The following is a 27,988-nucleotide window of genomic DNA, read 5'->3' on the forward strand; positions in this document are numbered from 1 at the left end:
CAGAATCTACATTCAATGCAGAATCCTATCTCACATATAAATAATTATTTAAATTTCATCCTGTTTAATTCTCAAACCCTTGGTTTCCTTCTTCAGTGTTTCCTGAAGATCGTTGTTCCCTCGCTGACTCCTAACTGCACTCGCTACTCCATCTCTGTGTCCTTGGCAGCCTCTCCTTCTCTTTCTCAGTCTTAAAAGTTGAAGGTCCTCATAAGCTTTAGGTCCTCTTCTCATTCTACATCCTACTCATAAGTAATGACATCCTTACCATATCTTGATTTTCAAATATGCAACAAACACAAATTAATATCTCCATGATGTACGTTGTTGTAGATTCCAGATCTGCATATGCATCCACCAATGGGAAATCTGTCTTTAGATGTTTGTAGAGCACTTTATAGAATACATCTGCCTTCTTGAAAAGCCTCATTCCAGATGCTAGTGAGAGAATCCCGTTTCCTTTATCTCTCATTGTAACAGGAAACTTAATTGAAATAATTTTAGCATGATTACTGTATTTATATCTCTTTCTTTTCCAAACAGAACTCTTTGGCATTTGCTTTTTTCACCTCTTTATTCGTGGAACTATTATATATCTGATATAGAAATATGAAGTTGTAAAATATAACCTACTGAAACAAGTGAATGATGAGTAGAATTCATCATACAGGACTTCCCTGGTGGCGCAGTGGTTAAGAATCTGCCTGCCAATACAGGGGACACGGGTTTGATCCCTGGTCCAGGAAGATCCCACATGCCATGGAGCAACTAAGCCCGTGTGCCACAGCTACTGAACCTGAGTTCTAGAGCCCACAAGGCACAAATACTGAGCCTGCGAGCCACAACTACTGAAGCCTGTGCACCCTAGAACCCGCACACCGGAACTGCGGAGCCCACTCGCTGCAACTGCTGAAGCCTGCGTGCCGAGAGCCTGTGCTCCGCAACAAGAGAAGCCACTGCAATGAGAAGCCTGCGCACCACAACGAAGGGTAGCCCCCGCTCGCCGTAACTAGAGAAAGCCTGTGCATACCAATGAAGACCCAACACAGCAAAAAAAAAAAAAAAAAAAATTCATCATCCATTTTTCACTATGCTTTGAGAATTTAAGCTATTTCTTTTTGTAAGAATAAACCAATGCAGGCTGTCATCTGGGGAAGATTTTCATAAATTAAACAAGAAAATAATTTGAAAAAAGATAAAGGTAAGCATATTTTATTATATTTGAATACATTATAAAGTTGAACGTGATATTATACAAGCAAAACTATTTTAAGTACCATACATAGTTTGACTGAGATAAAGTAGAAGAATAAAATAGGTGAATACATTAGAGCCTTTCGCACTTTAATCACTGTTATTTTGAACTCCTGGTCTGATAATTCCTAAATTTCTACTGTATCTGAGACTGTTTCTGATATTTGCCCTATCACTTCAAACTGTGTTTTTCACCTTTTAGTATGGTAAGTTTCTTTAAAAGTTGAACGTGATGTACAGGATAAAAGGAACTGAGGTAAATTGACCATTAGATGAGTATTTACATTTATCTTGCTAAGAGGTTGGCTGTGTTTACTTCTAGTCCTGGACTCTGTTTCTACCGTCTTTATTTTCCATATCGGCCAAGCTGGCTTATCCTTCAGGATTGGTCTTCTTTTTTTTTTTTTAATTAATTTATTTATTTCTTTATGTTTGGTTGCCTTGGGTCTTCGTTGCTGTGCATGGGCTTTCTTTAGTTGCGGCGAGCGGGGGCTACTCTTCTTTGCGGTGCGCGGGCTTCTCATTGCGGTGGCTTCTCTTGTTGCGGAGAACAGGCTCTAGGTGCACAGGCTTCAGTAATTGTGGCATGCAGGCTCTAGAGCACAGGCTCAGTAGTTGTGGCATACGGGCTTAGTTGCTCCGCAGCATGTGGGATCTTCCTGGACCAGGGCTTGAACCGTGTGCCCTGCATTGGCAGGCAGATTCTTAACCACTGCATCAGCAGGGCAGCCCAGGATTGGTTTTCTTGAACATAGATTTATTAGACCTGTTTGGCAAATAACCACTATAGGAGACAGGTCTGCATCTTGTTCACCATTGTATCATTAGCACAGAGTTCATAACAGTTACTCCAAATAATTATTAACAGAGTATTGGATTTTCCATCAGACCTCCCATTAGAAGCTTCTGTTGACCTCACATCAGAACCTTATATTGAAGTAATTAGTAACCATCATTAGATGACTCAGTAGATTTCTACTGAGCCTCTTGGTTCATCATTCTCCATCTCACAATGAAGATGTAGGGTGGTGAAAATTTAGGGCCTAGGATGCTAGATAAAGTTAGCCTTCTTTGCTTTCCTGGTGTCAGAGTCTTTGTAATGTTATACATTCTTTTTCAGTTCATATTTTTCTTGGCAAGGGTTGTCTTGCTACTACTGAATTACTTCCTGTTTCAACTTGAGGTTAGTTGCTTAATAGGAAAGTAAAAACGGAAACATAAACGGAAACATTATGATTTTCCATAATGTTCAATACATCACTAATTTCCTTCTCCATTCAACTTTCTTGGAAAGCGTCATTGCATTTGATGCACTGAAGTAAAGTGAAAACAGATACAAACCTGACTATGATGAGAGTGAAAGAAGTAAAGTGACTCCCCAGGTGAAACAATGACAGTGGGAGTTCTTCTCTTCTCTTGTCACTCTTCCACCTACTCCAGTATGGTTTCTGCTGATTAATCCCACCAAATCAGCTCTCAGTAAGGTCAGTGCCATCTGTTTCCCATGTAGTGGATGATTTCAATCTACAGAGCAGCTTACTGACAATCAATATAATGTTAATCAAAATGATGATAAATTATCCTTGTGAATAATTAAATATGTCATGTTTTAAAGTAAATAAAATATTAAATATGATTATGAGTTACAATACATCAAATCCATGAAATTTCTTCTGAGGCAAAAATGTTTCAGAAAGGTAAAACCATGCAGAGAATAAAATGAGCCACCTTCTACTCTAGGTTCCAGCCTTGCGTAGGACCTCCTTTCTCTCCTCCAATTCAGATGGCAAATATCTCAAACCTGTTTTCTATGTATATTGTCTTTACCTTCTTTTACTCATCCTTCCACCTTCTCTTCACCTTCTGCTGATTAAGTCTACCAAACAAGCTCTCACTAAGTGGCCAATGCCATCTCTTTTCCCAATGTAGGGAGCATTTTCCATCTATGATTTCATGAATGCATTGAGTCTTCTAAGCAGTTTCAGTCTTTTCAAACACGGTCTTCTCACCATTCTCTCTTGTTAACATATGGCCATTCCATGTCCGCTTCCTTTGTGGTGTTCCCTCCCTTTTAAAGTTAAGGTCATAAGACTCAATTTTAAGTCCTTTTCTCATTCTATACTGTCCTCACATTTGATCACTTCTTCAGTTCCATGCTTTACACTTCGTGGGATTGCTTGTAAATTGCCATCTCCAGTATCCAATGGACATTTGCACTGAAATGCCTACTAGTTAACTATAGGTAATATCTACTGCTTTTATTTTTGTATCCTCACATGGCTTGATCCACCTTCTACTGGAGGAATTCCATTTTTCTCCCTCTCATTGTAGCATTCAACCTAACTGATATTCATTTCTACTACAAATCAGAACTATTTTTAAAATAAGTAATAAAATTTAATTGAAATATGAATTAATTATTGTTTTTAGGTTACTCTCCTTAAAAAAAATCAAAGTTATAAAAAGCAAGATTGGATTAGTTATGTTCATGTCTGTGTCCTGAGGGCAACACAAAACCTGGCTAGAGTTAGTCTATTTTTATTTCTAATGTGAGAATCATAATGATGGTCAAGGAATTGTAACACATTCTTTAATCATTTTGCACATTCAGGCTTGGTGTTTCTTTTTTAAAGAATAAACAAATGAAGTTTTCTCTAGTAAGAATTTAATGAACAAAGAAAACTCATAAACTGAGTTAATACAAAGTATATATTTCTTCTCTTAACCACAGTGTATACATGCACATAATATTATGTAAATAAAAATAATTTAAATCTTTATAAATAGTGAAATAAATATTAAAATAGATAAATAAATATTTAAGTAGATAAGTAAGTAGATAGATCAGCATGGGCATCTATGAGGGACGAGTGCCTGTAGAGTAGAACATCATGTTGCTTAATATTCCTGAAAACACTGGACAAATTAACTCAATTCAGGGCATGATGAGAGCAGAAATGAGAGTCTTTGACATGGCAGCACAGGTGGAAGTGTGGTCTTGTTAGTGAGAATCATTTCTCAGGTTGAACGAGGTGTGTGTCATTCCTTCCTCCTGAGTCTTTCTTACAAGTTCCTTGATGAAGAGAAGGATCTCATGACTTCTGCTCTGACAATCTCCCAGGCACAAGGGCTGTACTTCTTCTCTTGCAGATAGACAGTGATTCTGTGGAAGTATTTCCTCACAGCCAGGATGGAGTCCTCCTTGAGCAGGGGAGTCCCTTCCAGCCCCGCCTCCTGCATCAGACAGGCTTGCAGGTCAGTGAGCTGCTGATAAAGTGCAGTGCAGAACTTGTCCAGGAGGGTCTCATCCCAAGCGGCAGCCGAGCCCTCTGTGCTGAAGAGCTGGAAGGTCTGCTGGATCATCTCATGGACGACAGCGATGGCTTGAGCCTTCTGGAACTGGTTGCCTCCAAACGCCTCCTGGGGGAATCCAAAGTCATTTCTGTCCTTCAGGCAGGAGAAGGGGGAGATTCTCCTCATCTGTCGCAGGAGCATCAGGGCCCTCGTGTTAGCCAGGCTGTGGGTCTGAGGCAGGTCGCAGCCCAGAGAGCAGTTGGAGTTGCAGCTGAGCAGCACCAGGGCCAGGAGTAAGGACAAGGTTGGAGACATCGGGGACCCTGCAGATGCTGCTGGCCTGGCTGAGGTGGGGACTCTGTGAACCCTGCTCTCTAGGTTCTCTGAAGACCTTCCTTCAGGCCTGGGTCTTAAATGGGAGCGAATTGGTTTCCATTTTCTGAATGTTCCCTCTTACTTTCTACTTCTGTTTTTGCTTTTCATTTTGCACTCTCCAGATAGGTTAGGGCAGCGTTTCTCAAACACTGTTTTTTATCCTTGCCTCCCCTTCTCCTGCCCACAGAACCTTTCTAGATATTTTTTTTTCCATATGGCCCCCTGTGAAATTTTGATACACAGATATACTGTGTACATCGGTATGTACTCCATGCATATCTCTACTTTATAAATAGAAAAAGAAAGTGAAAAGTTTTTTCTTTTTATTCAAAGCAGTGGTGAGTATGACAAAAATATTTAGGCTAAAAATTAGCTGTAAAAGCTACTGCAATTAATTTAACATTTTGGTTAAGTGTGCAGAATGAATTTTAATGTAATACATTTACTTAATAAATAGGAATGTATCAAACTACATATTCAATAAAAATTTATACAAATACTTCATAAGAATACCAATGTATAGATATATTTAAAAATCTATCAAAACTGCTAAAACCATTGAAAATTTAAATGATTTTCTTAACATTTATTTTTAAGTAATTCTTAGTTTTGATTCATATCATAAAATGATTTCTAACTTCACTAGCTGCTAGATATTCCTCTAGATATTGTCAACAACTTTTTCTCTTTAGGACTAGACGTAATTATTGATCTCCTAGATAACTTTTTTAGAATTAAATAATAAAATACAACCTATTTGTGCTTAATTCCCGATGCCCACATCACACTGAGGCTCAAACATAAGCAAAATCCACAAGACAGACAAGGACACCTCATAAGTAAGCAGAGGGCACCTCTCACATTATGACTTTGAGTTCAATCATATGATGGAGAGAAAGTCCTCTAATGAAACATCAAGCCACCATAGCTTGTAGCACTGATCCTGCATATTGTGTATCTTCCAGGCACTCAATGTCAATGCCTCTCGTCTCATACACAAGAAAACCCAAAGAGAAAAATGAATACAAAGGATAGGGTTGGATAGGGTTGAGCTTTGGAGTGCCACCCACCATCGTAGTAGCTAAGATTTGTTCGCACCCCTAACAACTACTGTTTGCACCCGTGGGAGCGATCTGCTCCCAGATGATTTAGGAATCATCATCGATTTGAATCTTTCTCTGTATTTTTGCATTGAATTTCAGATTCCCCAAAGGACTGTCAGAGGTTCCAATCCAAGCCTATTCTTTTCAAACAAAAGAAAACCATCTTTGTAATTAATTGAGAACTGGATAAATGTTGATTGGTATCATGGAAAGAATTCACTTTCAACTCTGATCATGAATTCTTTTATTTTGCAGTGGATGTTCTGTGGCCTCAGCCCCCTCTAATACCGATCTTTCAATAAATAATAGGTATGTGACTATCTGTGGCAAATCAGCTCTGTAGCAACTGGACTCTGTCGTATTCTCTGTGGTATCCTCGGCACCAGGCCCAGTGTAATCACGCAACAGGTAATTTTTTTTTTTTTTTTTTTTTTTTGCGGTACGTGGGCCTCTCACTGTTTTGGCCTCTCACATTGCGGAGCACAGGCTCCGGACACGCAGGCTCAGCGGCCATGGCTCACGGGCCCAGCCACTCTGCGGCATGAGGTATCTTCCCAGACCGGGGCACGAACCCGTGTCCCCTGCATCGGCAGGCGTACTCTCAACCACTGCGCCACCAGGGAAGCCCGAACAGGTACTTTTAACTAAAGCAATTTCTCAGATGGTCTCCTCCCCCTGGAAGGCAGTTACGAATGACCAAGCTATTTTCCTTTATCACGGTCGTATTTGCTGGGATTATAATAGACAGTGGCTGGTATTCCCACTCTACTCCTACTGGTATCAGTCATGCCTACTGAGTTTGTTGCTAAAACCACTAGGATTCTCTTTCCTTTAAGGAGCCTATGGCTCTGGGGATTCAAGTTGTAAGAGCAGCACAATTTTCAGCCGTTGCCCGGCACTCTATTAAACTCAGGAGGATGGCCTCGTCGCTAATTTGTCCTCTACTAGGTCATGACAGAAAATAACCAGCTTGATGTCACATACAGAGCCACGTATCTGAACTCAAACTCTCCCTGATTCACACAGGTCACAGCAACCAGACAATTAACCACGTTACTCTTCGGTGGGTCTTTACGGATGTGGCAATGACTACCTATATCCTGAGATTCTTTGGAGACTCCTCACAAAGACTGATGAATGATCCTTTTCCTCCTGTGTCTTCATTCCCTTTCAAGGGACGATGGGGTCCATTTCAGTTTGATTTCCAAATTTTGACACATAATAATTAAAGCATTACTGCAGGTTTGAAGTCAAGAGTTTGGATTCTGAGTCCTCGGTCTGCTCTTTTGGCCTGGTAAATGGCTCATTCTTCTTTATTTACATGAATATATTCTCTCTTCTGGATGCCAAGACATGTAGCCTTCAATGCCCTTTGTGGTCTGAATGTTTCCGTCCCCACAAAATTCATATTTGGAAGTCCTAACCCCCAAAGTGATGGTATCAGGTGGCGGGCCCTTTGGGACTTGATTAGGGTGTGAAGATGGAGGCCTCACGATGGAATTAGTGCCCTTATCAACGAGGTCAGAGATAAATGCCTCCCTCTCCTGCTGTATGATGATACAAGGAGAATTCTGCAGTGTGAGACCTGAAGCAGGCTTTCACCAGAACTGGACCGTTTCTGTATTGTAAATAAGTTCATTTGTATCCTTTTTTTTAGATTCCACATATAAATGATATCTCTCTTTCTCTGTGGGTCAGATTGTTTTTTAATGAAGTGTGTGCAAGCAAGAACATTAGTTGTTCCCCTCCACTCCACCCAGAACTTCATTAGGACAAATAGTGTAAAGATGAAAAGTGGTCTTATGCACTGAACTTGTCTCCTCGTCTATTAATCATCCAATAATTTCCCAACTTCTTTGCAGTGAGATTTCCACGAGGATAAATCCAGGCCATGTAATGTGAGCAGAAGGGCTCTTGCCCTGTATAGTCCTGGCCCTTGAAAACGTCCCATGTATGCACCAGACTTTTTCCCTTTACCACTGAGTGGAATAGACTCAAATACTGCAGAAAAATTTGCAGTCACCTGTTGATGATGGAAAAATCCACAAAACAGGGGGTACCCATGTCCCCGACTCACTCTTTGGAGAGCAACTTAGAACATCCATCTGATCAGGAATGCCTGCCTTGTGTTCTTATACCAGGGAAAGATAAGATTCTATTATGATCAAATTCCTGACAGCATTCTCTTTACCCGTTACAGCAGTCAGCATTAAGTTAACTGACAAATATCTTTAACACCACACTATCCAAAAAACCTTTCTATACTTCATGTGTTGAAAATAGCAAATACCTCTCCCAAAACTTAAAGTGATCTTTTAAATTACGTTATAAAATTATTTATACAAGAAAAGAGATTGTGTTCTGTCAAAACCTTTTTTAAAATCATGATTTTCTTTTCAGACATTTTTTCAGCCTGTGAGGAAACACAAGTCGAGATTGCTTTGGACTTGAACACTAATGTAATTGAATGAGAAGTGTCACGAGTATAAAAAATATTCTGTATTTGTTGACATTTCTTTGAGGATTCTTACATAAGGGAAAGGCACCTTTTAATTTCCACTCTGACAACCTCCCAGGCACAGGGGCTGTATTCCTTTGCCTTCAGATAGACATGGATTCCATGGAAATACTCCCGGGCAGCACGTCCCAAATCTCGACAATCCAGATTGTCTTTTTTCATCTGCTCCAGTCGGTGCAGCCTCAGATGAAGGCTAGAGAGAAGTTTATCGAGGAGGGTGTTGTTCCAGGCAGCACGGCTGTCCTCTGTGGTGAAGAGGTTGAAGATCTGCTGGAGCATCAGATGGTGGTGACAGGTGCCTTGAGTCACCTGGATTGGGGTGATATTCTCTCTTTTCCAAGGAAATTTGAAGTCGGTTCTGTCCTTTAGGCACCACTGAGAGGGGATTCTTTGCAACTGTTCCAAATGTTGGAAGACGTCCTTGTTTTCCTGGCTATGGCTTCTAGGCAAGTTCCAGCCAAGAGAGTAAGCAGGGATAGAGCAGAGCAGCACTCCTGCCACTAGCAAATAGATCTGGGCCATTAAGAAAGGGTGATTCACTAGACGGCCGCCAGGAGAGGCGTGGGCACCGCCAAACAATTAATGAGTGGGAAACTTCCTTCCCTGGAACTGTGGACAGCGTCCTTCCCTAGGTGGCCGGTAGAGGGCGCAGGGTTTGTTTGGGAAACGCCGACTGTTGAGTTTGCCGTCTGCAGCTGTCTCCTGCAGCTCGAGAGACAGGGCGAAAAGTAGTCCCTGAGGCTGCTTTAATAATCAGCATACGCGAAACACCTTGGTTTTCTCGGTGCTGAGCGTTGAAGAGGAAGCCTTGTCGCGGCCTCGCCAGAGACATTTTTGTGTGGCTGGGAACAAGAACCGTGCATTTTCAGGCTTCCCCTGAGTTTTGCGCTTTATTTTCTCACAGAAACTTGAGCGAGGCAATTTTTGGGAAAGAAGCCTTTTTCTGAGCGGTCTGAGGTGGGAAATCAGAGCGATTCCCAGCCGCAGAGAAAGGGGAGCCGATTTTTTAGATTCGGGCTGGTTTCTGGCGCGAGACAGCGAAGGCCCAGAGAAAGGGGAAGGCGGCGGCGGCGATGGGACGACAGGACGGTGTTGGGGACGCCCTGAGGGGTGAGTCGGCGCGCGGCCACCACCGGGGCCGAGGACGCGGGAGCTGAGCGCCCCTGTAGATTCTCTGGGACTTCATGGAGTCTTTCAAGGATACAGCGTTAAAGTGAGGGAGAAAGTATTGAATATCTGAAAAGTAGGAATATTAAAAAAAACTCACAGCCTTTTATTTTTTACATTTTAAAATTAATTTTATATTTAACTTAATTCATATCATATTTAAATTAAATATTTTAAATGTTTGATATTTTTATAAATTTATGTTAAAATATTTTCAATATTAAGCATAGAATATTAAAATATATTTTCATATTAAAATATAGAATTTTATTAAACTTTATTTAAACTATATTGTCTTTCTACTAAAGTAAGTATTTAATATAATTATTTGTTTATTTATTTTAGGCTGGGTTCAGTCTTCATTGCGGTGTGCAGGCTTCTCATTGTGGTGGCTTCTCTTGTTGAGGAGCACAGGCTCTAGGTGCGCAGGCTTCAGTGGTCGTGGCTCGCGGGTTCCAGAGCACAGGCTCAGTAGTAGCAGCACATGGACTTGGTTGCTCCACGGCATGTGGGATCTTCCTAGACCAGGGCTCGAACCCGTGTCCCCTGAGTTGGCAGGCAGATTCTTAACCACTGCGCCACCGGCGAAGCCCCAAGTATTTAGTTTTACTTTTCTATCTTTAATGGAAGCCAACTCATTAATATTGTCAAGATTACTTTTTTGCTTGTTTTTAATTGAGGGAATTACCATGTTTGACAATTTCTAATGACCCCGTGATAGTCTTAACTGATTTTTAACTCATGTTCCTGAAATGTCTTTCCCAGGACCTCACCTTGACTATAAGGTTAGAAAGAAGAGTTGGTGTGTACAAGCAATTGAGGACGTTTAGCAGGTCAGACTTTTTCATTTTTCTTTAGTAGGAATTTTATACACTAAGTGGAATTTGCCCAGATTTCATTTACATCATGAAGGCTTACTTAGTAAGACTGTCAGGGCCATGCAAATGGAGGTCAGCTTCATTTCTTTACTTAAAATTTTTATATTTTGTTCCTCGTGCATATTTTGGTATTAATTTTCATTTTAAAATGTTGCATTAAAACATCCTTTATCTTGATGACGTAGATTTGGTGCCTTCTTACCATTCGTGCTTAAGAGAAGTACTAGCTTAACGTTGCCCTAATGCTAACCCAGGAAATAGCTTTTGAATTAGAGTATTGTGCTGTTCCATGGCTGAAAATCTAGGAATGCTTTAATTCTCATCATCTCTCCCCCATATATATATTTCTTACCATTTTCCTGGTCTCTACAACATTATTTTAATGTCTTTTTTGAAAGGAAGAAAAAACCCTTTTGACTGCCTTCATCTGATTTTCTCAACTCACAACCCCTTGGCTATGGTAACCACAAATCTGATCTTTTTCTCTGAGGTTATGTGTTTGTTTTTAAAGTATAATTTAATCTGTGTCTTAAAAATTAACACCAGAGGTGGTCTGAAACAAAATAAGGTGAGGAAAAGGACTATTTATCTCATTTATACTAGTCACAGAGCAGGCTTTTTTTTTTTTCTTGTGGGGAGGAGGTCAAAACACTTTCTTAGATGCTGCAAAGAGCCTCAGGTGCCGTAGGATTTCTCTCCTTAATGTACGGGGCACTGCTCTAAGGGTGGAGACTAGATCTCTACTCCTTCGCAGGCCTACAGGCAATCCCTCTCCTAGAGTTTGCATTTGGGGGCCTCAACATGCAGACCCCTGAGTGTTAAGGAACCTGTAGTCAGAGCTTCTCTTGGCTGGGCTGAGGGTGGACTCTAGAGGTTTCCATTTGTTATATTAATACAAAAGCCTTCTATCATTCACTCTGTTCAAATTCTCAGCCTGTACTTTGCAAACTTTATTTTATTTGATCTCGGCAATGTCTTGTGTGACCACAACTAACGGTGTCTCCATTTTTTAAAAGATGAAATGAAAATCTGATGTCATTTAAATTCAGGAGCCCCAGATTTTTGTCAGAGTGGAGCCTTCTGCTGCTCCCAGGCCCTCCTCTTCATCAGCTCTGAGCACTGGCCCTCAGCTGCACTGAGCACGTGGTGCTTCCTTCATCCTAATCCTGCCTCTAAAGTCTGTCCTCCCTGCTCCCTGGAGGGCAGTCACCATCCCTGCCTCACTTTCCTGGAATCCACATTGCCAAGCGCATTGTCACATATATACGCAGTCAGAACATTTCTGGTGACGGAATGAAGAGAACTGCATGAATTCACCCTTGCTGTTCATTTTTATGTCACCATTATCTGTAAACTTTCAGAAAACGTGAGCTATGGTCCTGTAAGGAAATGTGGAAGAATTTAAATCTGATGTATGAGTCCCTTTAGAGGAGACTGCAGAGAGGTGAGGCTAGTTGTATTTTGGTGCAATTTAAGAAGTGGCAAAACAGAGTACAGGGTCAAACCTCTAAGTATTCGTATTAGAACTGAAAAAGAGATATATTGAGACTCAGGTTTTTATTTCAACCTTGGGTCTCATTTAGATGAATACATCCTATTGGATTGATACTCTTTCATGTTCCAGGAATGTGTTTAATTTCCAGTGTAATAAAAGAATTGAAGTTGTGACATTCTATGTTGCCCATAAATGGCTTATTTAAGAATCTCCTTTGCAGGCAGGTACCCACAGCAGCTGGATACAGGCTCCCACAGCCAGACACCTGCATCACCAGGCTCACCGGGGCCTGCCACCCTCCTCACTGAGGACACCCAGGATGATGTTCTCCAGCCCTGTCTGCACCCTTAGCTGTCACCTGGCCCAGAACCACAGGCTGCCAAAGCAGGAGACCCTCACAGTCCTGCCCCTAACAGGGAGAATCTTCTTTGTTTTCCTGCCTGAAGGACAAGGAGGTTTTCAGGTTCCATCAGCACCAGCTGGCTGACAGCCAGTTCCCAAACGCTCAGGCCGCCTCATTCTCCATGAGACGATACAGCACTTCTCCATCGTCTTCAGCACAAAGAGCTGAAATTCCTCAGTGGGCTTGATCAACAGTGGGCAGATCTGGAGACTAGTTTGGTGCAGGAGATGGAGAGGAAAAGACCCTGCTGGGCAATGAGGACTCCAGCCTGACTTTGAAGAACTTCCAAAGGACCAGGCTCGATCTGAAAAGAAAGTCCACAGCTGCTGTGCCCAGGACAATATGAGAGTGGAAGTTAAGGCGTGAAAATCAGAGTGTGCTTTCCCTGTATGTTCAACCTCAGAGAATCCAGGAGTGGGAAAAGGAGACCTGGACCCAATCTTCTACAATGGAGTCTTCTCTGCTTAGAGGTGGCCTCTAGTGCGTCCATATTCACTCAGTTCAATGACTTTTCTTCTGATTCAGTTGTAAATGCATCGAGTCTTCTCAGCACATTGTTTTTCAACAGTAAGTGGAACAATACTTTTGAATGGGGAGAAAATTTATTTTTAATTTGTAATAATTAGAATTTATTTCTCTATGATGATTGTTATATTTACCAAATTTATTCTTCATATTATGATATGGTCAGCTTTGTGTCTTGTTTTCCTTTGCTTTGGGGGTGCAAAAGGTGTATTTTAAGTGTTAGGTTTAACTCATACTCTTAAAGAAAATCAGAGTGTCCTTAAACCTTTAATCTGCCTTAAAATCCAACAGGAACATAAATCGTTTTATTCATTTCATTGGTTCTTAAAATATTTTGAAGTATCTCTGCTTTCAGGATTTTACTTGTGTTTTTTAATATATTGGTAGATAAAAGAAAGATATTACTTTCTTAATGGAGCACTCTGTCAGAGAAGACAGGCCTTAAAGAGTAAAAAATTCGCTTGAAACCCTTTCTAGGTTATGAGGGAGATGCACAAGGCATTATGACAGGTTATAGCAGCTGGAGCTATTCTCTTTTACTTGTTTTTTCTTGGAGAAAGCATGTCTAATGGTTGCTGATTCAGTTTCAGCAGTTGCATGATCAGTAAACTGTGGAATACATTATAGAATCATGGAATTTAAACTTCAACAAAGAAGTGTGACTATCCCTTGTATTGTTGGCACTGTGGTGGGTGCCAGGTACAATGAAAATAGTAGACACATTGCCCGCTGTCACAGAGCTTGCAGTCTGGTGGGGATATGGGTAACTACGTGTTCAATGAAAGGAATGCTAATGCTCTGACAGGGAAAGTACAGGTTCTTGGGAGTATGTGGGCTTTCATGGATCAGGGAAAGCATCTGCAAGAGCAGTTGGTAAGCTGGCATCCCAGGGGTCTGCAGGAGTTTGCCAGGTAATTACATGCTGGTCAAGTTTGGCCATGTGTGGAGATTATCTAGGGTAGCAGGTAAATATGAGGGTTTGGAGCTAATGACATTTGTTTGGAGATGTGACCCTGGGTAAAGACATGCATATGGAAGTCAACAGTCATAGAGAGGACGTTTGGAACTATTTGGGAGGTTGAGACTATATGTGCAGAGAGGATGAAGTGTGGGACTAGCATAGATCTTTGAGGAACACCAATTCCCTAAGATGAGAGTGTGGAGTCAACAAAGGAAGGAGAGAAGGAGGGGCAGAAAAGCAGAGGACGGTGGTGACAGGGAGAGCAGATGAGCGTCAGACTTTAAAATGGCGGGTATAATAAGAAGTATCTGATGCTTCGGACATGTCAGCCAAGGCTGCTTCACGTTGATCTCTAACCTCAGTAAATTGTAGCTTATTGGCAATATCTTATGACCTAGTAAGTATCTTAAGAAATTAATCTCAATTTTCAAGATATTTTTTCCTCTCATTTGTTTAAAGCAAGGGTCTCAGAAGACCCTTAAGGCTTCATAGATAAAGCATTCAGCTTTATATATATAATCAGGGTTTTTCCTTGGAGAGTTTTATTCACTACTTCAAAATGTCATTTTATATGGATAAATTGCATAAAAATTTGTAATCTGCATCAAAACGCTTTTAATTTCAGCATGATGTAAATTTAAATTTAATATAGTACTTTCTACTTAATATTGATAAATATCTTCTGTGCCAATGCACTGACTGCATTTTGTTTTGATGTCCCCTAGAGATCCATAGGTATTTGTAATCTAGTGTTTGGTACATCTGTGAGAATATTGCATTTGCTCGTAGAATTTAAAAATGTGTTTGTATGCTTTGCACAATACTTAAAAAGATGATCCTATTTTAATTCACAGAGGTAGAATTTTTGCATAACAAAATTATGAGCTCAGTAAGGCACAAATATGGCATTATATCAAAATCTTCTGGGGACTTCCCTGGCGGTCCAGTGGTTAAGACTTCTCCTTCCAATGCAGGGGGCGTGAGTTCGATCCCTCGTTGGGGAGCTAAGATCCCACATGCCTCAGGGCCACAAAACCCAAACATAAAAAAAAAACAAGCAATGTTGTAACAAATTCAAGGAAGACTTTAAAAATTGTCCACATCAAAAAAAATCTTAAAAAAATATGTATCTTTTGAGTGGACATGAAATAATGGCTTTTACTCCTTTGTGCATACCTGTCACAATAACAACTATCATTGCTATGTTTAATATGTCCCTGGTGCTTAAAATAATCTGCTCACTTAAGATAAGTTTATGACTTGTTATATTCTCATGATATAGAGCATATAACATGCGATGGTATGTTGAATGGAATATAGTAGTCTCATTATCCCTATTCTAAAGCTGAGAAAACTGTACTGTAGGAAAAAGAAAACAATTGCCCTAAATCATGCATGAAGCCGAAGGAAGATAAGGGGATGCCGAGCTAACAAATTTACTGGTCACCTGAGAAGACAAGAGTAACCCCCAAGAGAAGATGCAGCAAGACTGTCATTTTCAAACACTTTTACTGACACAACTATGTTCAGCTTATTACACTTATCGCTTTTATTAACAACTCTGAGGACCAATGATGTCCCTAACAGTGTGCAGGTTACTGGGTGGGAATAAGAAGTGTAGCTGGAGAGTGAGCTGAGTGCTACGGTACCTGATGTAGATGGAGATCTCTTTCCTAAGCCTGATAAGACTATGCAGTTCCACTCCCAGGTTTGCTACGACCCTATACTGCTCTGCCTCCCCTTTGGCCTCCTCTTGTCCCTGCTTGCTCAACCACAAACATGGCCAGGAGTTCTGCATCCCTGCTGCTGCAGAGCCTGTCCCATGAGAAAGGAAAGGCGAAAAGTCCTCAGCTGTACACTTTCATTAAGGCTAAATTGAGAACTGGGGAGCTGAGCTGCTTTGCCCAGCCTTCATCAGGACGCAAGAAGGCCTTGGAGTTAGATGAAAGTTATTCTCCATCAAAATATTTGGGGTCCTCTGGTTTGTTCCATTTCCTTCTGAACTTGAGACCTCAGGAATGCCAAATTCCAGTGCTGTTTTGGGGAATATGTGAAGTTTCTTGTCTCTGTTCCTAGGGGCTGATTGGGACATTGGGAATCTATGTGCCTGTGTAACCCGAAACATTCCAACCCACGGCTGTTTACAGATCAGTATCATGATGGAGAAGGGGAAGGACTGGGAAGTCCAGTTCCTGAGACTCGTTCTTTAATGGATTTTCTCAATTTGTAAAGCCCCTCAGCATTTGTCAAATTCCTATGCTTTTGTATTTGCTTTGTGAAGGGCTGTATTCATCATGACACAAATGAAGGTGGCTGAGATGGTAGAGGGTGTGCAAGGCCACTGTCAGACTCTCTCCCTAACCTTCCTCTGCCTCAAACACTCAAAGTCAGCTCTCAGTCAGAACTGGAGAACCTCTTCTTTTCCCTAGACCCAGTTCCTGGGCTACTGCATCCTTCCCCCAAATGCAGCAGAGACAAAAGAAAACATTCTCTTTTAGAAGAAACGATTTACTTGTGAAGAATGAACTTTGCTGTTTTTGAGAGAGACCATTTTGTTTTCAGAAGATGCCTTACCCCAAGGCTTCCTTCCATAATCTGTTCCCAGTGGGACTCCCTCGTGTCAACCTCTTGCTGGACTAGGACCCTGGAATTCCACAGGGCCAGCTAGCAAGAGGGATGCCTGAGATGACAGAAGATATGAATCACCTTTCTGAAGAGAGGGTGGGACTGGTGTCACATGAGTGCCTTTCAGGTGAGCTCTGCAAACCAAAAATAGGAGCCTGGGTGTGTCTAGGGAGAGTGGAAGCAAAGAGAGAGTGGAACATGCTGAGCAGACTGTTCTACTGGGAAGAGATTCTTTCAAGATTAATGCCCAGGAACTAGAATTATTCGAGGTCAGAGGTTCAATGACACTAATAGTAAGGTCCCTGTGTGTAGAGCGGTGTCATTTCAAAGCTCTTTCACACACATTGCCCCAGGCAATCATCACAACAATCCTGGGACTCTCCCAGACACAGACTATGAAACTTAGGGAGGTTAAGTTGTCTGAGTCATTACCCAAAATTTTGCCCCCAAAACAGTCATTGTTCCACCACGTCTCACACTGTCACTTGATGAGTAAGCGCCATGGCCCAGCTTTCACATGGACGAGCAGAGCCTGGGTTAGAAGTGTCCCAGGTCCTGACTTCTTTGCTTTCTAGCTCTGAGTCTCTCCTCTGGGGGGCGATTATTTTCTGAGAGTACAGGCTCTAGGAGGTGACATTGCCAGCAATTATAGACCTGGGACTGTATGGAGAAGAGAACTAAGATCAAACCCGGGAGAGCCCAGGATTGGAGAGCAGAACCTTACCTTTCATAGCTCCTGCTTTTTTCTTCCTGCTTCTGCGTTGCTGCTGAAAGCCCCCAAAATGAAAGAGTTCACGAGCTATTTTGTGCCTTTCTCATACTAAAGAAGCAACAAACATTATTAATGAAAAATGTGACTTTTTACATTATTTGAGGTCTCTGTTAGTTCCATATTATTCATTTTTAAAGTAGATCCAAGTATTTTCTGCTGATCCTTCTTTCTCAAAGAATTTTTACTAATTCCCAGAATATCTTCCAGAAGTAGAATACACAAGGACTTCCCTGGTGGCAGAGTGGTTAAGAATCCGCCTGCCAATGCAGGGGACACGAGTTCAAGCCGTGGTCCGGGAAGATCCCACATGCCGCGGAGCAACTAAGCCAGTGTGCCACAACTACTGAAGCCCGCGCGCCTAGAGTCCATGCTTCGTGACAAGAGAAGCCACCGCAATGAGAAGCCTGAGCACCGCAAGGAAGAGTAGCCCCCACTCGCTGCAACGAAGACCCAATGCAGCCAAAAATAAAATGCAAATAAATAAATAAATTTATTGTTTTGAAAAAAAAGAAGTGTAATACACAGAAATTGCAAGTATCTTCAACATACAGCACAGGGAAATTTCACACACTGAATACATTGTGAAACTAGCACCCAAGTTAAACGTAATAGATTTTGCCCAGGACCTAGCATGTTTCTTATGTTGCTTTCCAGTTGCTACCTCAGAGCAGCTCTCCTTCTCCTCCCCGATGGTAGCCACTCTGTGACTCTAACAGTCCTGATTATTTCTGACAGACACACTTTTATGCCTCTTGTGTATATTTACTCACTGTATCCTGAGAATAATCCTATGAAAAAATACTACTACTGTCCCCATATTAAAGATGAGGAAACTAGGGAGCTTAGTGATTGTGTTATTTGTCAAGGTCACACTGCTATTAATAGCAGAGCTGGGATCCAGTGCCATGAAGCCTGGCTCCTTCTCATAGAGGTTTTGAAAATCCTAGAACTCTCCTTTCACTTGTGCTCTCTTCCTGTGGCTTTCACTCTAACAGAAACCTTGAAGCTGGAAACCTGCACAGAACCAGAGCAGCTGTGTAGCTGGTCAGTGAGGTGGAGGGACTGAAGTTATGTGTAAGGGATGAATGGTTCAGTAAAGCAGGACCGGGGAGAAGGTGAGAGGAAGGTGCCAGGATTGGCCAGTCAACACCATATGTCACCAGCTTCCCTCGAGGAGATGACTCCTTCCCACAGGTATTTGCACCGACCACTCTTTCCTGGTGGTATAGATCAGTTACACCTATGACATCAGGACTAACCATTCTCCATAATTTTCAGGACTTCCCTCAATTCCATGGAATTCCACCTTTTGACAAGCATTTCCTGAAATGAAAGTGGTAGGACTGTTCCAAAGGACAAAATGGACCAATACTAGTCTGAAATAAATTTACACTGAAAAAGATAAGAATGTAGGTTTCAGAACTTAAAAAACTCAAGAAGTTTTCTCTCATAAGAATTTAATAAATAAAACAAAATGCAAATTTAATGAAATGGAAAGGTGAATATTTTCTAAATTTTACTACAATGTAAGTATAAATATATTGATATGAAAATATAAAAATAAGATACATAAATAAATAAATAAACAAATAAACAGAATAAATAAATAACAGGGTAGTCATTGCTTAGGGACTGATCCCCTGAAGCTGAATAATTTTAACATATACTTGCTTATCACTACTGACAAAGTAGTAGCTGAATTAATACAATAAATTCTGTGATTAAAGTTGAAATAAGAGCCTTCTGAAATGACTAAAGACATGTGTGCAAGGGTGATAGGGCATCTTAGTCAATGAGAATCATTTCAAGGTGACCCCAGGTCTCCATGCATAATTCTTATCCTTTCTTGCAAGTTGGTTGATGAAGACAAGGATCTCACGATTTCCACTCTGACAATTTCCCAGGCACAGTCACTGTATTTCTTCTCTTTCAGGTAGAGGTGGATTCCCTGGAAGTACCTCTTCACGGCCAGTGTAGGGCCCGTCACTCCCAGGGCAGTTTCTTCATCTCCCATCGCCTGCACCAAGCAGGCGTCCAGGTCCTCCAGCTGCTGATGGAGTCCAGTGCGGAGTTTGTCCAGGAGGGAGGTGTCCCAGGCGGCAGGGGAGCGCTCTGTGTGGAAGAGGCGGAAGACCTGCTGGAGCATCTCGTGGAGGACAGAGGTGGCCTGGGCCTTCGGGAGCTGGCTGCCATCCACCATGTCCTGGGGGAAACCGAAGTCTTTTCTGTCCTTCAGACAGAAGCGAGGGGAGATTCTCCGCATCTGGCCCAGAAGCATGAAGTTCTTCCTGCTAATCCTCACGTGGTTGTGAGACAGGTCGCAGCCCAGAGATCCACCAGGGCCGTAGCTGAACACCACCAGGGCGGTCAGTAGAGAGAGCACGAAGGCCATGGGGCAAATGAGGCTGCTGCTGGCCTGGCTGAGACGGGCGTCCGGGGGAACCTTGGGGGTAGGTTCTGTGATGACATTCTTTCTAAGCAAGGCCATTAAATAGGGAACACAGTAATTTTCATTTTCTAAACATTTCTATACACTTTTACTTCCTTTTTTTGATTTTCACTTAGATCTTCTCAGTATGGTCTATGAAGATGTCATCATTCTAAACTATTAATTTTGCAAGAAGTTTAATTTTCCCAGTAATTTCAGATGTGCCCATCCAAATGGATATTTATTAATCAAATGAGAAAAGTTTTCGTCTTAAAGTCAGAAGTGATGTAGGTTTGTAAATACGCACATTCTATATCTCTTTCATGCATAAATGTTGGTCTTCTCTGTTCCAGGAAGAAATTTTTAGCCCTGATCTTAGGTTCCATTTTTACCTCTTACTTTACCTAGGAAGGCAGGCTCTCTCAGCCGTATGCTTTCTGTATTTGCTTAGGGATTTACCAGATCACTCTGGCATAAGCTGTTTGAAACAAAAGATGGGTTTTGTTTAGTGTTTGATTTAGAGAAGAGGCTGATTATTATGAGTCCATGAGCTTCTCCCATGTTTCCTTTCCTTCTAGAACATGTTCCTTCACATCCATGTGGTCATGCTTCAGGGGACCACGAGGTGAGGACTATTATAGATATTGTCCTTTCTTTCCACCATTTTCTTACTGGAGACCTATAGTCCTCCACAGGCTGGGCCAGTACCCCCACCGGGAATCCTGGTTCTTTTCAGGAGAATATGGGTGTGGAGATCCTAATTCCAAGACAATTGTATTTCCCCAGCAGCACCTCAGTCACAAGGGAGAGATCACATCTAGTTACACCCTCTCCTCTAGAGTGACAGAGTCCCCTTCCTAACCTGGACTCCCACCCTGAGGGCAGGCTCACCACATCCCGAGGACTTTACAATCTCCTATCTGTGGAGGGGCTTGTTTATTTGTTGGGAAAATAATTCATCTTCCAGGACCCTCACCCTTGCCCCCGGAGTGTTTGTGTGAAGGACCCTAGTCCTCAGTGGTGACCTCCTCCCCTCCTGACCCATGTCCTCAGGTATCAGAAGTGTCAGCCGCCCTCAGATGCTGAGAGCAAAAGTGTGTTTTCTCTAAGGTGGTGGAGGAGTTACCCAATTCTAATCATTTTACCCTGAGTAGACACATAATTTTTATTTTGCCAAATACAAATTTTATTATTCAACTCTTTTACTAAAACTAGTCAACACTTGTTATGCTCAAAGTTTCTGAGCTGGGGGCAGAGAATTCAGCGACGGTGTTGTCTCTCGATAAAGCTTGTGTCACAGAAACCAGTGAGGTTCAGTTGTTCATTCAGTCAGTTGATGCCAGTGGGCTTTTCCCTTCCTCTGTCTCTGTCTCCCTCTGAGAATGCAGGGCAGCGAGGCCCAGGATTAGGTCAGAGAGAAATCGCCTTCTTTCCTTTACTTGTGTGTAATTTTTCATTTAAAGTTTTTGTCACTTATATTCACTTAGTGACTTATTGGACAGGATTTGCCTCGCTGCTCCTGCATTAGTTCTAATTCATGATGAGGTAAGAACAATAAAGGGAGGTAAAGAAAGGCAAAGGGGCTCCAGTCTCTATCATTTTCAAACTTTAGATTGTTTGTTTATCACTGCAACTGTCCTAGAAAGTAAAAGTCGACAGCTGTCTTGTGGGCATAAAGAAAACAAATGTGAGTCTGAATGTCATGAATGTGAAAGAAGGGAAGTGATTTCCCCCTGACACAATGCCAGATACTAAGTTAGCTAACTTGAGTGCAGCACAGTTGTTGACGAGGCTACCTCAGAGGAGAAGGATGAGGCCAATGTGAAAAACAGAAAGACAGGAACATGGTTGCTTCTGCCAGAAGCTCAGAAAAGACCAAGTCCTGGGTCAGTTGACGGCCTTCAGCTTCGCAAGACAAGCTCCCTCATTTTTCTTTCATTTAATCCATGAATGATCAGTTTTGAGGAGAGAAGGAAGAAGTCACACCCACCAGCTCACAAGTGACTGGCAACCAGAACCCCAGTTGCTAGAACACTAACCCTGTCTGGGAGAATCAGCAAGATCCGTCTTGCTGAGCATCCGTCTAGGTGATAAATGCATTCAGGCAATGAGAAGGGTACTTTAAGAAAACTAGAATTAAAGGAAGGGAATTAGATGATTCCAAAAGATCCTGATCTTATCTGGTTAATAGGAATCGTGATATTAAAAAGTAAGAACTGAATTTTATTGCTTGCTACTAATGGACTAGCCACTTTCTAAGTTCTTTAAAATTTAGCGACTTCCCTGGCAGTCCAGTAGTTAAGACACCGAGCTTCCACTTCTGGGGGCACAGGTTCGATCCCTGGTCGGGGAACTAAGATCTCGCATGTCCCATGGCACAGCCAGAAAATAGAAAAAGAAATTAACTCAACACTCTCAATAACCCTATTGGATCCAATTCACTTATACAACTGGAGAGAAATATAAATCTGGACGAATGAACTGTTCCAAATGTACCCAAGATACAAGGGCAAACCTTAGGGTGCTTACAATGATTTGTCTGAAAGCACCCATTAAAGAAAGTGAAGACTGCACATGAACATGATATTTAGGAACCAACGAAATAAGCAGACAGAGGACAGTGAGATGACAAAGGACCCTTATTCCACTTAAGATGCCAAAGGGTTACTGTCTGTGGTTTTGTAGGGCTACATGAGGTGTGGTCTGAGTCCACTGAACTGACTTTAAGTTCTAATCAAAATAGACAAAATCACTATTAAGTAGTTAGAAGGGAATAGATTTTTCTGCCTATTGAAAAAAAAGGAAGTTTCCTAGTGGCCTAGTGGTTACGATCCGGCACTCTCACTGCTGTGGCCCCGATTCAATCCCCGGTGAGGGAACTGAGATCACACAAGCCACGCAATGCCAAGTGTAAGATTTCGTGAGTGATTTCTTCAATGAAATATGGTAAAATAACTTTATTAACCCTAGAAGAGCTGACCCCTGTAATCTATGTATTTTTAACGCTTGAGTTTTCTTGTGAGTTTAAGAAAAAAAAAAAAAGCACCTAACAATTTCTAGCCATGTGAGCTCTGACATTTCTCCTTCAGGATGACAACTAAAAAGTCACTCACCATCTGGTTCTACAAGAATAAAGTCATTAGCCACAGCAGTCCCTTACCCCAACACGCCCTGACAGGAGTTCAGGGTGGAGATCAGGAATGGGGCACTCTCTGCTCTGGGAAAACTGACAGAATAGGCCTGCAGGTAGTTAGATAATTTCCTGAGAAAATTCTATGAATTCAATTTTTTGCAACTTCTCATACTTAGAAAAGCACTAAAAGCATTAATAGTGACAAATGCTCCTCATGACTAGCAGCAACCTTCTCCCAAGATGTGTCCTTGATTGCACGTATCCCCTTCACCACAATCACCTATATACTGACGTCCACATTATGTCCTTGGAGCAGTTCGTCAGAGCTGACTGAGAGGCTGTCCTCCAGGCTATAGTCCAGTGAGTCCTCCCAAAAAACCGAACTCCCAGCTCTTATGTTGTCGTTTGTTTCCAGTCAACAAGGACCTCACTGATTTCCCAGGAGACCTCCTCAGGTCAGCCTGTTCTCATTCTCAATGAAGACACCTCCATTTCTCACCTACAGTCTAGGCTGGACATCGTTTGTCTACTGATAGAGTCCAGGGAAGTATCTCTACGCCATTGTTCCAACTCTTGGTTAAGATATGGGTATGACCAAGACGGAAGAGCATACGCGCTTCTTAGACAGAAGCAGTGAAGGTTTTTAATGGGCTCCTTAGCAGGGAGAGTCTGGCTTGAACTCCAGAGTCACCCTCATGGCCTTGTATAGTTGTCTTTATTTAAATTTCTAGCCTCAGCCCATTAAAACATCATAATACTGAAGAATTGAAATAAAAATATTATTTAAAAAATCATTTGTTAATAAAATGATATTTTTAGCAGTAATATAGGAATGGTTTCTGCTTGTTTTAGGACCCTAATCCTTAGGAAGTTTCCCAAACCTCTAAATGTACTTTAAATGTCCTTCTGACTTTAAAAGTACCTACTCAGTGCTGTATGCACCAACTGGAAAGGATAGAAAGATGATTGATCCATCAGTGTCCTCTTTCCAAAGTGCCTAAATTAAATAAATGAATTTCCACTTAGCTCTTTGTTGCTTTTAGAATTTGTGACCTTCCAGTGTGCATGTTACTGATACCTGCCCTGCTGGAAAGGCTCTACCCCAGTTGTTGCTAAATATATTAAAATCCCTGCCTGTGTCCCTTCTATTCAAGCATGTTTTATTTTGTTTGTCTTTCAAAGGGGCAAAGACATCATGATGGAATGTAAGAAATTCCTTGGATTGCATTGTCCCCAGGAATATCCTTCCCTGCTCTGTGATTACTTGCTGGGTCCTAAGGACAAAGCAAGTTTGCAGCTGGCACTGAGGTAACCCTCGTCCCTTCCAAGACTCCGCAGGCTGCTGTGGTATCAGTGCTGGGGACACTGCTAGTGGCCACATCCTTATGGGAGAACTCTGTGCTATCGCATGCACCTCAATCTTTTCTTCTCTGAAAAGGAATGTTCTGGAGAAGCACTTGCCTCGGTGCAGCTGATCTGTGTTCTTCCATGTCCTGAGGACCTGCCGCTGTTCCAGTGAACGCTTTAAACATCTCTGTTCTCCTTCCAAGTTCTCAAGCTGCTGCTGCCTTTCAACTCCATGTTTCCTGCGCTTTGGGCTTTTTGAGCAAATAAGAGTCCTGAACCAGGTGAGTTCCTCCTAGTGCAGTCAGCACGTGGAAGTGTGCAAATAGAGGCACAGGTGAGCTCCTGGATTCTCCACCACTGTTCAGTGTTGGGCAGGGTGCCATCTATTTACTGTGTTTCTCTGGGAGTCTGGACAGTCTGGACCTGCAGTGCTTGGCAGGCGGAGAGCGTGGAGTCATATGAGAGTTTCTGACAAACCTAGAACTTTCACTCAGCTTCTGCTTTCCATTGGTGGCTTTCTAGTCTTAAGGGGAAATTGACAGCCAGAAGCCCTAATGGAGAAAGAAACAGCGGTATGAATGGGCAGTACAGCTGAATGCAGAGTGAATGGGGAAAGTACACTATGGATTTCTACACTGGGTGGAACTGAATGATTGTGATATTTTAGTGAAAGAATGGAATCCAGGAAAGCAGAGAGGAAGGGGAATTGTGCCATGTATCAGAATCAGCAGATAGATATATGGTATATTGTATACTATGTATTCATATATATGTACCATATATGTATATTATTGTATGTAAAATTACATACAATTGATGACACACTTTCTCCCAGTTCTGTTTTTTAGGCTGTCATTGTTCTGCAGTCAGTGACAGAGAGAGGGGGAGGAGAATTCATTATTCCCATTTAGACCTATATGAAAAATATAGGAAACAACACACTACCTGTTTAGCCCTCACTCTGTGGATGATACTCTGCTAAGTGTTCTTAAATATTCTGGTTGGTCTAATATTCAATACAACTCTAGGAATATTTTCCCGACTTTATATTTGAGGAAACTGAGGCCCAGGGAAGTTAAGTGATTCCCCAGCATCACACGTGTGTCCTGGCAGAATCTAGACTCAATGCAGAAACCCATATCACATATAAATAATTATTTAACTTCCATCCTCTGTAATTCTCAAGCTCTTTGTTTTCTTCTTTGGTGCTTTCTGAAGATCATTTTTCCCTGCTTGACTCCTAAGTGCACTAGCTACTCCAGCTTTGTGCCCTCCAGACTCTCCTTCTCTTTCTCACTCTTAAAAGTTGAAGGTCCTCATGAGCTTTCGGTTATCATCTCGTTCTACACTCTACTCCTAAGGAATGACATCCACATATGCTGCTTCCAATGGGAAGTCTGTCTTTAGATGTTTCTTGGCCACTTTATGGAGTCCATGTGCTTTCTCCCCTTCTTGAGATGCCTCATTCCAGATTCTGGTGAGAGAATCCCCTTTTCCCTATCTCTCATTGTAATAGGAAACTTAATTGAAATAATTTAGCATGAATACTGTGTTTATATCTTTTATCTCTTGCAAACTGAACTCTCCAGAAGAATAGGTTTGGCATTCTCTTTTTTCACCTCTGTATTCTCAGAACTATCAAATATCCGATATAGAAATATGAAGTTTTAAAATATAACCTGGAACTTCCCTGCTGGTGCAGTGGTTAAGAATCCGCCTGCCATTGCAGGGGAAACAGGTTCGATCCCTGGTCCGGGAAGATCCCACATGCCGCGGAGCCACTAAGCTTGTGGGCCACAACTACTGAGCCTGTGCTGTACAGCCCGCGAGCCACAACTACTGAGCCCACGTGCAGCAACTACTGAAACCTGCACGCGTAGAGCCCGTGCTCCACAAGAGAAGCCATCGCAATGAGAAGCCCGCGCATCACAACGAAGAGTAGCCCCTGCTCGCCACAACTAGAGAAAGCCTGCGCACAGCAACAAAGACCCAGCACGGAGAACAATAAATAAAATTTAAAAAAATAAAATAAAATATAAACCACTGAAATAAATGAATGATGAGAATTATGAGTAGAATTTATCATCCATGTTTCAGTATGCCTTGCGAATTAAAGCTACTTCTTTTTGTAAGAATAAAAAAATCCAAATGTCATCTGGGGGAGAGTTTCATAAATTAAACAAGAAAATAATTTGAAACAATATAGAGGTAAGCATATTTTATTATATTGAAAACACTATAAAGGTGAACATGATATTATATGAACAAAACTATTTTAAATACCATACATGGTATGACTGAGATAAAGTAGAAGAATAAATAGATGACTACATTAGAGCCCTTTGCACTTTAATCACTATCATTTTGACTCCTGGTCTGATCATTTCTAAATCTCTACTGTATATGAGTCTAGTTCTGATACTTGCTCTATCTCTTCAAACTGTGTTTTTCACCTTTTAGTATGGTAAGTTTCTGTTGAAAGTTGAACATGATGTATGGGGTAAAAGGAACTGAGGTAAATTGGCCTTTAGGGTGAGGAGTTACATTTATCTTGCTACGAGGTTGGCTGTGTTTACTTCTAGTCCTGGGCTGTGTTTCTGCCCTCTTTATTTTCCATATCAGCGAAGCTGGCTTATCCTTTGGGATTGGTCTTCTTGAAAATAGATTTATTAGACCTGTTTGACAAGTAACCACCATAGGTGACAGGTCTATATCTTGTTCACCATTTTATCATTAGTACAGAGTTCATAATAATTATTCCAAATAATTATTAACCAAGAGTATTCTTAGATTTTCCATTAGACCTCCCATCAGAAGCTTCTACTGACCTCGCGTCAGAGCCTTATATTGAAGTAATTATTAAGCATCATTAGATGATTCAGTACATTTCTACTGAGCCTCTTGGTTCATCATTCTCCATCTCACAGTGAAGACGTAGGGTGGTAAAAATGTAGGGCATAGGATGCTAGATAAAATTAGCCTTCTCTGCTTTCCTGGTGTCAGAGTCTTTGTAATGTTATACGTTCTTTTTCATTTAGTATTTTTCTGGGCAGGGGTTGTCTTGCTACTACTGAATTACTTCCTTTATCATCTTGAGTTGAGTATCTTAAGAGGGAAGCAGAAATGGAAACATAAAGGGCCCATACCATGATTTTCCATAATGTGCAATACATCATTGATTTGCTTCTCCATTCAACTTTCTTGGAAAGCTGTCCTCGCATTTGATGTACTTAGGTAAAAGGAAAACAAATGCAAATCTGACTATGATGAGAGTGAAAGAAGTAAAGTGACTCCCCAGGTGAAATAATGACAATGGGAGTTCTTCTCTTGTTACCCTTCCACTTGCTCCAGTATGGGTTCTGCTGATTAATTTCAGCAAATCAGCTCTCACTAAGGTCAGTTCTATCTGTTTCCCTTGTAGTGGATGGTTTCAAGCGCAGAGCAGCTTACTGACATTCAACATCATATTCATCAAAATAATGATACATTATCACTGTAAGTGATTAAATGTCAGGATTTAAAGTAAATCAAATCTTGAACATTGATACGAGTTTTCAGTACATCAAATCCATGAAATGTCTTCAGAAGCAAAAAATAGTTCAAAAAAGGAAAAGAATGCAGAGAAAAAAATAATCCACATCCATTCTAGGTTCCACCCTATGTCTCTCCTCCAATTCAGACGGCAACTATCTCAAACCTATTTTCTGTAT

The 27,988-nt window shown here is 41.5% G+C and overlaps 3 protein-coding genes across 3 annotated transcripts; all 3 read right to left on the reverse strand.

The window, feature by feature from the left end:
* Window positions 1-3,189: 3,189 nt before the first annotated feature.
* Window positions 3,190-4,896, reverse strand: LOC132427395 (interferon alpha-1-like). Its single transcript, XM_060014832.1, has one exon. The coding sequence runs from the start codon at window positions 4,861-4,863 to the stop codon at window positions 4,318-4,320; it is 546 nt and encodes a 181-aa protein (XP_059870815.1). The 5' UTR covers window positions 4,864-4,896; the 3' UTR covers window positions 3,190-4,317.
* Window positions 4,897-8,221: 3,325 nt separating this feature from the next.
* On the reverse strand, window positions 8,222-9,316 carry LOC132427400 (interferon alpha-13-like). The gene has a single exon (XM_060014836.1). It carries the CDS (start codon window positions 9,064-9,066, stop codon window positions 8,554-8,556), a length of 513 nt encoding a protein of 170 aa, XP_059870819.1. The 5' UTR covers window positions 9,067-9,316; the 3' UTR covers window positions 8,222-8,553.
* Window positions 9,317-18,229: 8,913 nt separating this feature from the next.
* LOC132427392 (interferon omega-1-like) lies at window positions 18,230-19,858 on the reverse strand. Its single transcript, XM_060014829.1, has one exon. It carries the CDS (start codon window positions 19,856-19,858, stop codon window positions 19,175-19,177), a length of 684 nt encoding a protein of 227 aa, XP_059870812.1. The 3' UTR covers window positions 18,230-19,174.
* Between the last annotated feature and the right edge of the window lie 8,130 nt (window positions 19,859-27,988).

The sequence above is a fragment of the Delphinus delphis genome, chromosome 6, assembly GCF_949987515.2.
Source record: "Delphinus delphis chromosome 6, mDelDel1.2, whole genome shotgun sequence".
Taxonomy (NCBI): domain Eukaryota; kingdom Metazoa; phylum Chordata; class Mammalia; order Artiodactyla; family Delphinidae; genus Delphinus; species Delphinus delphis.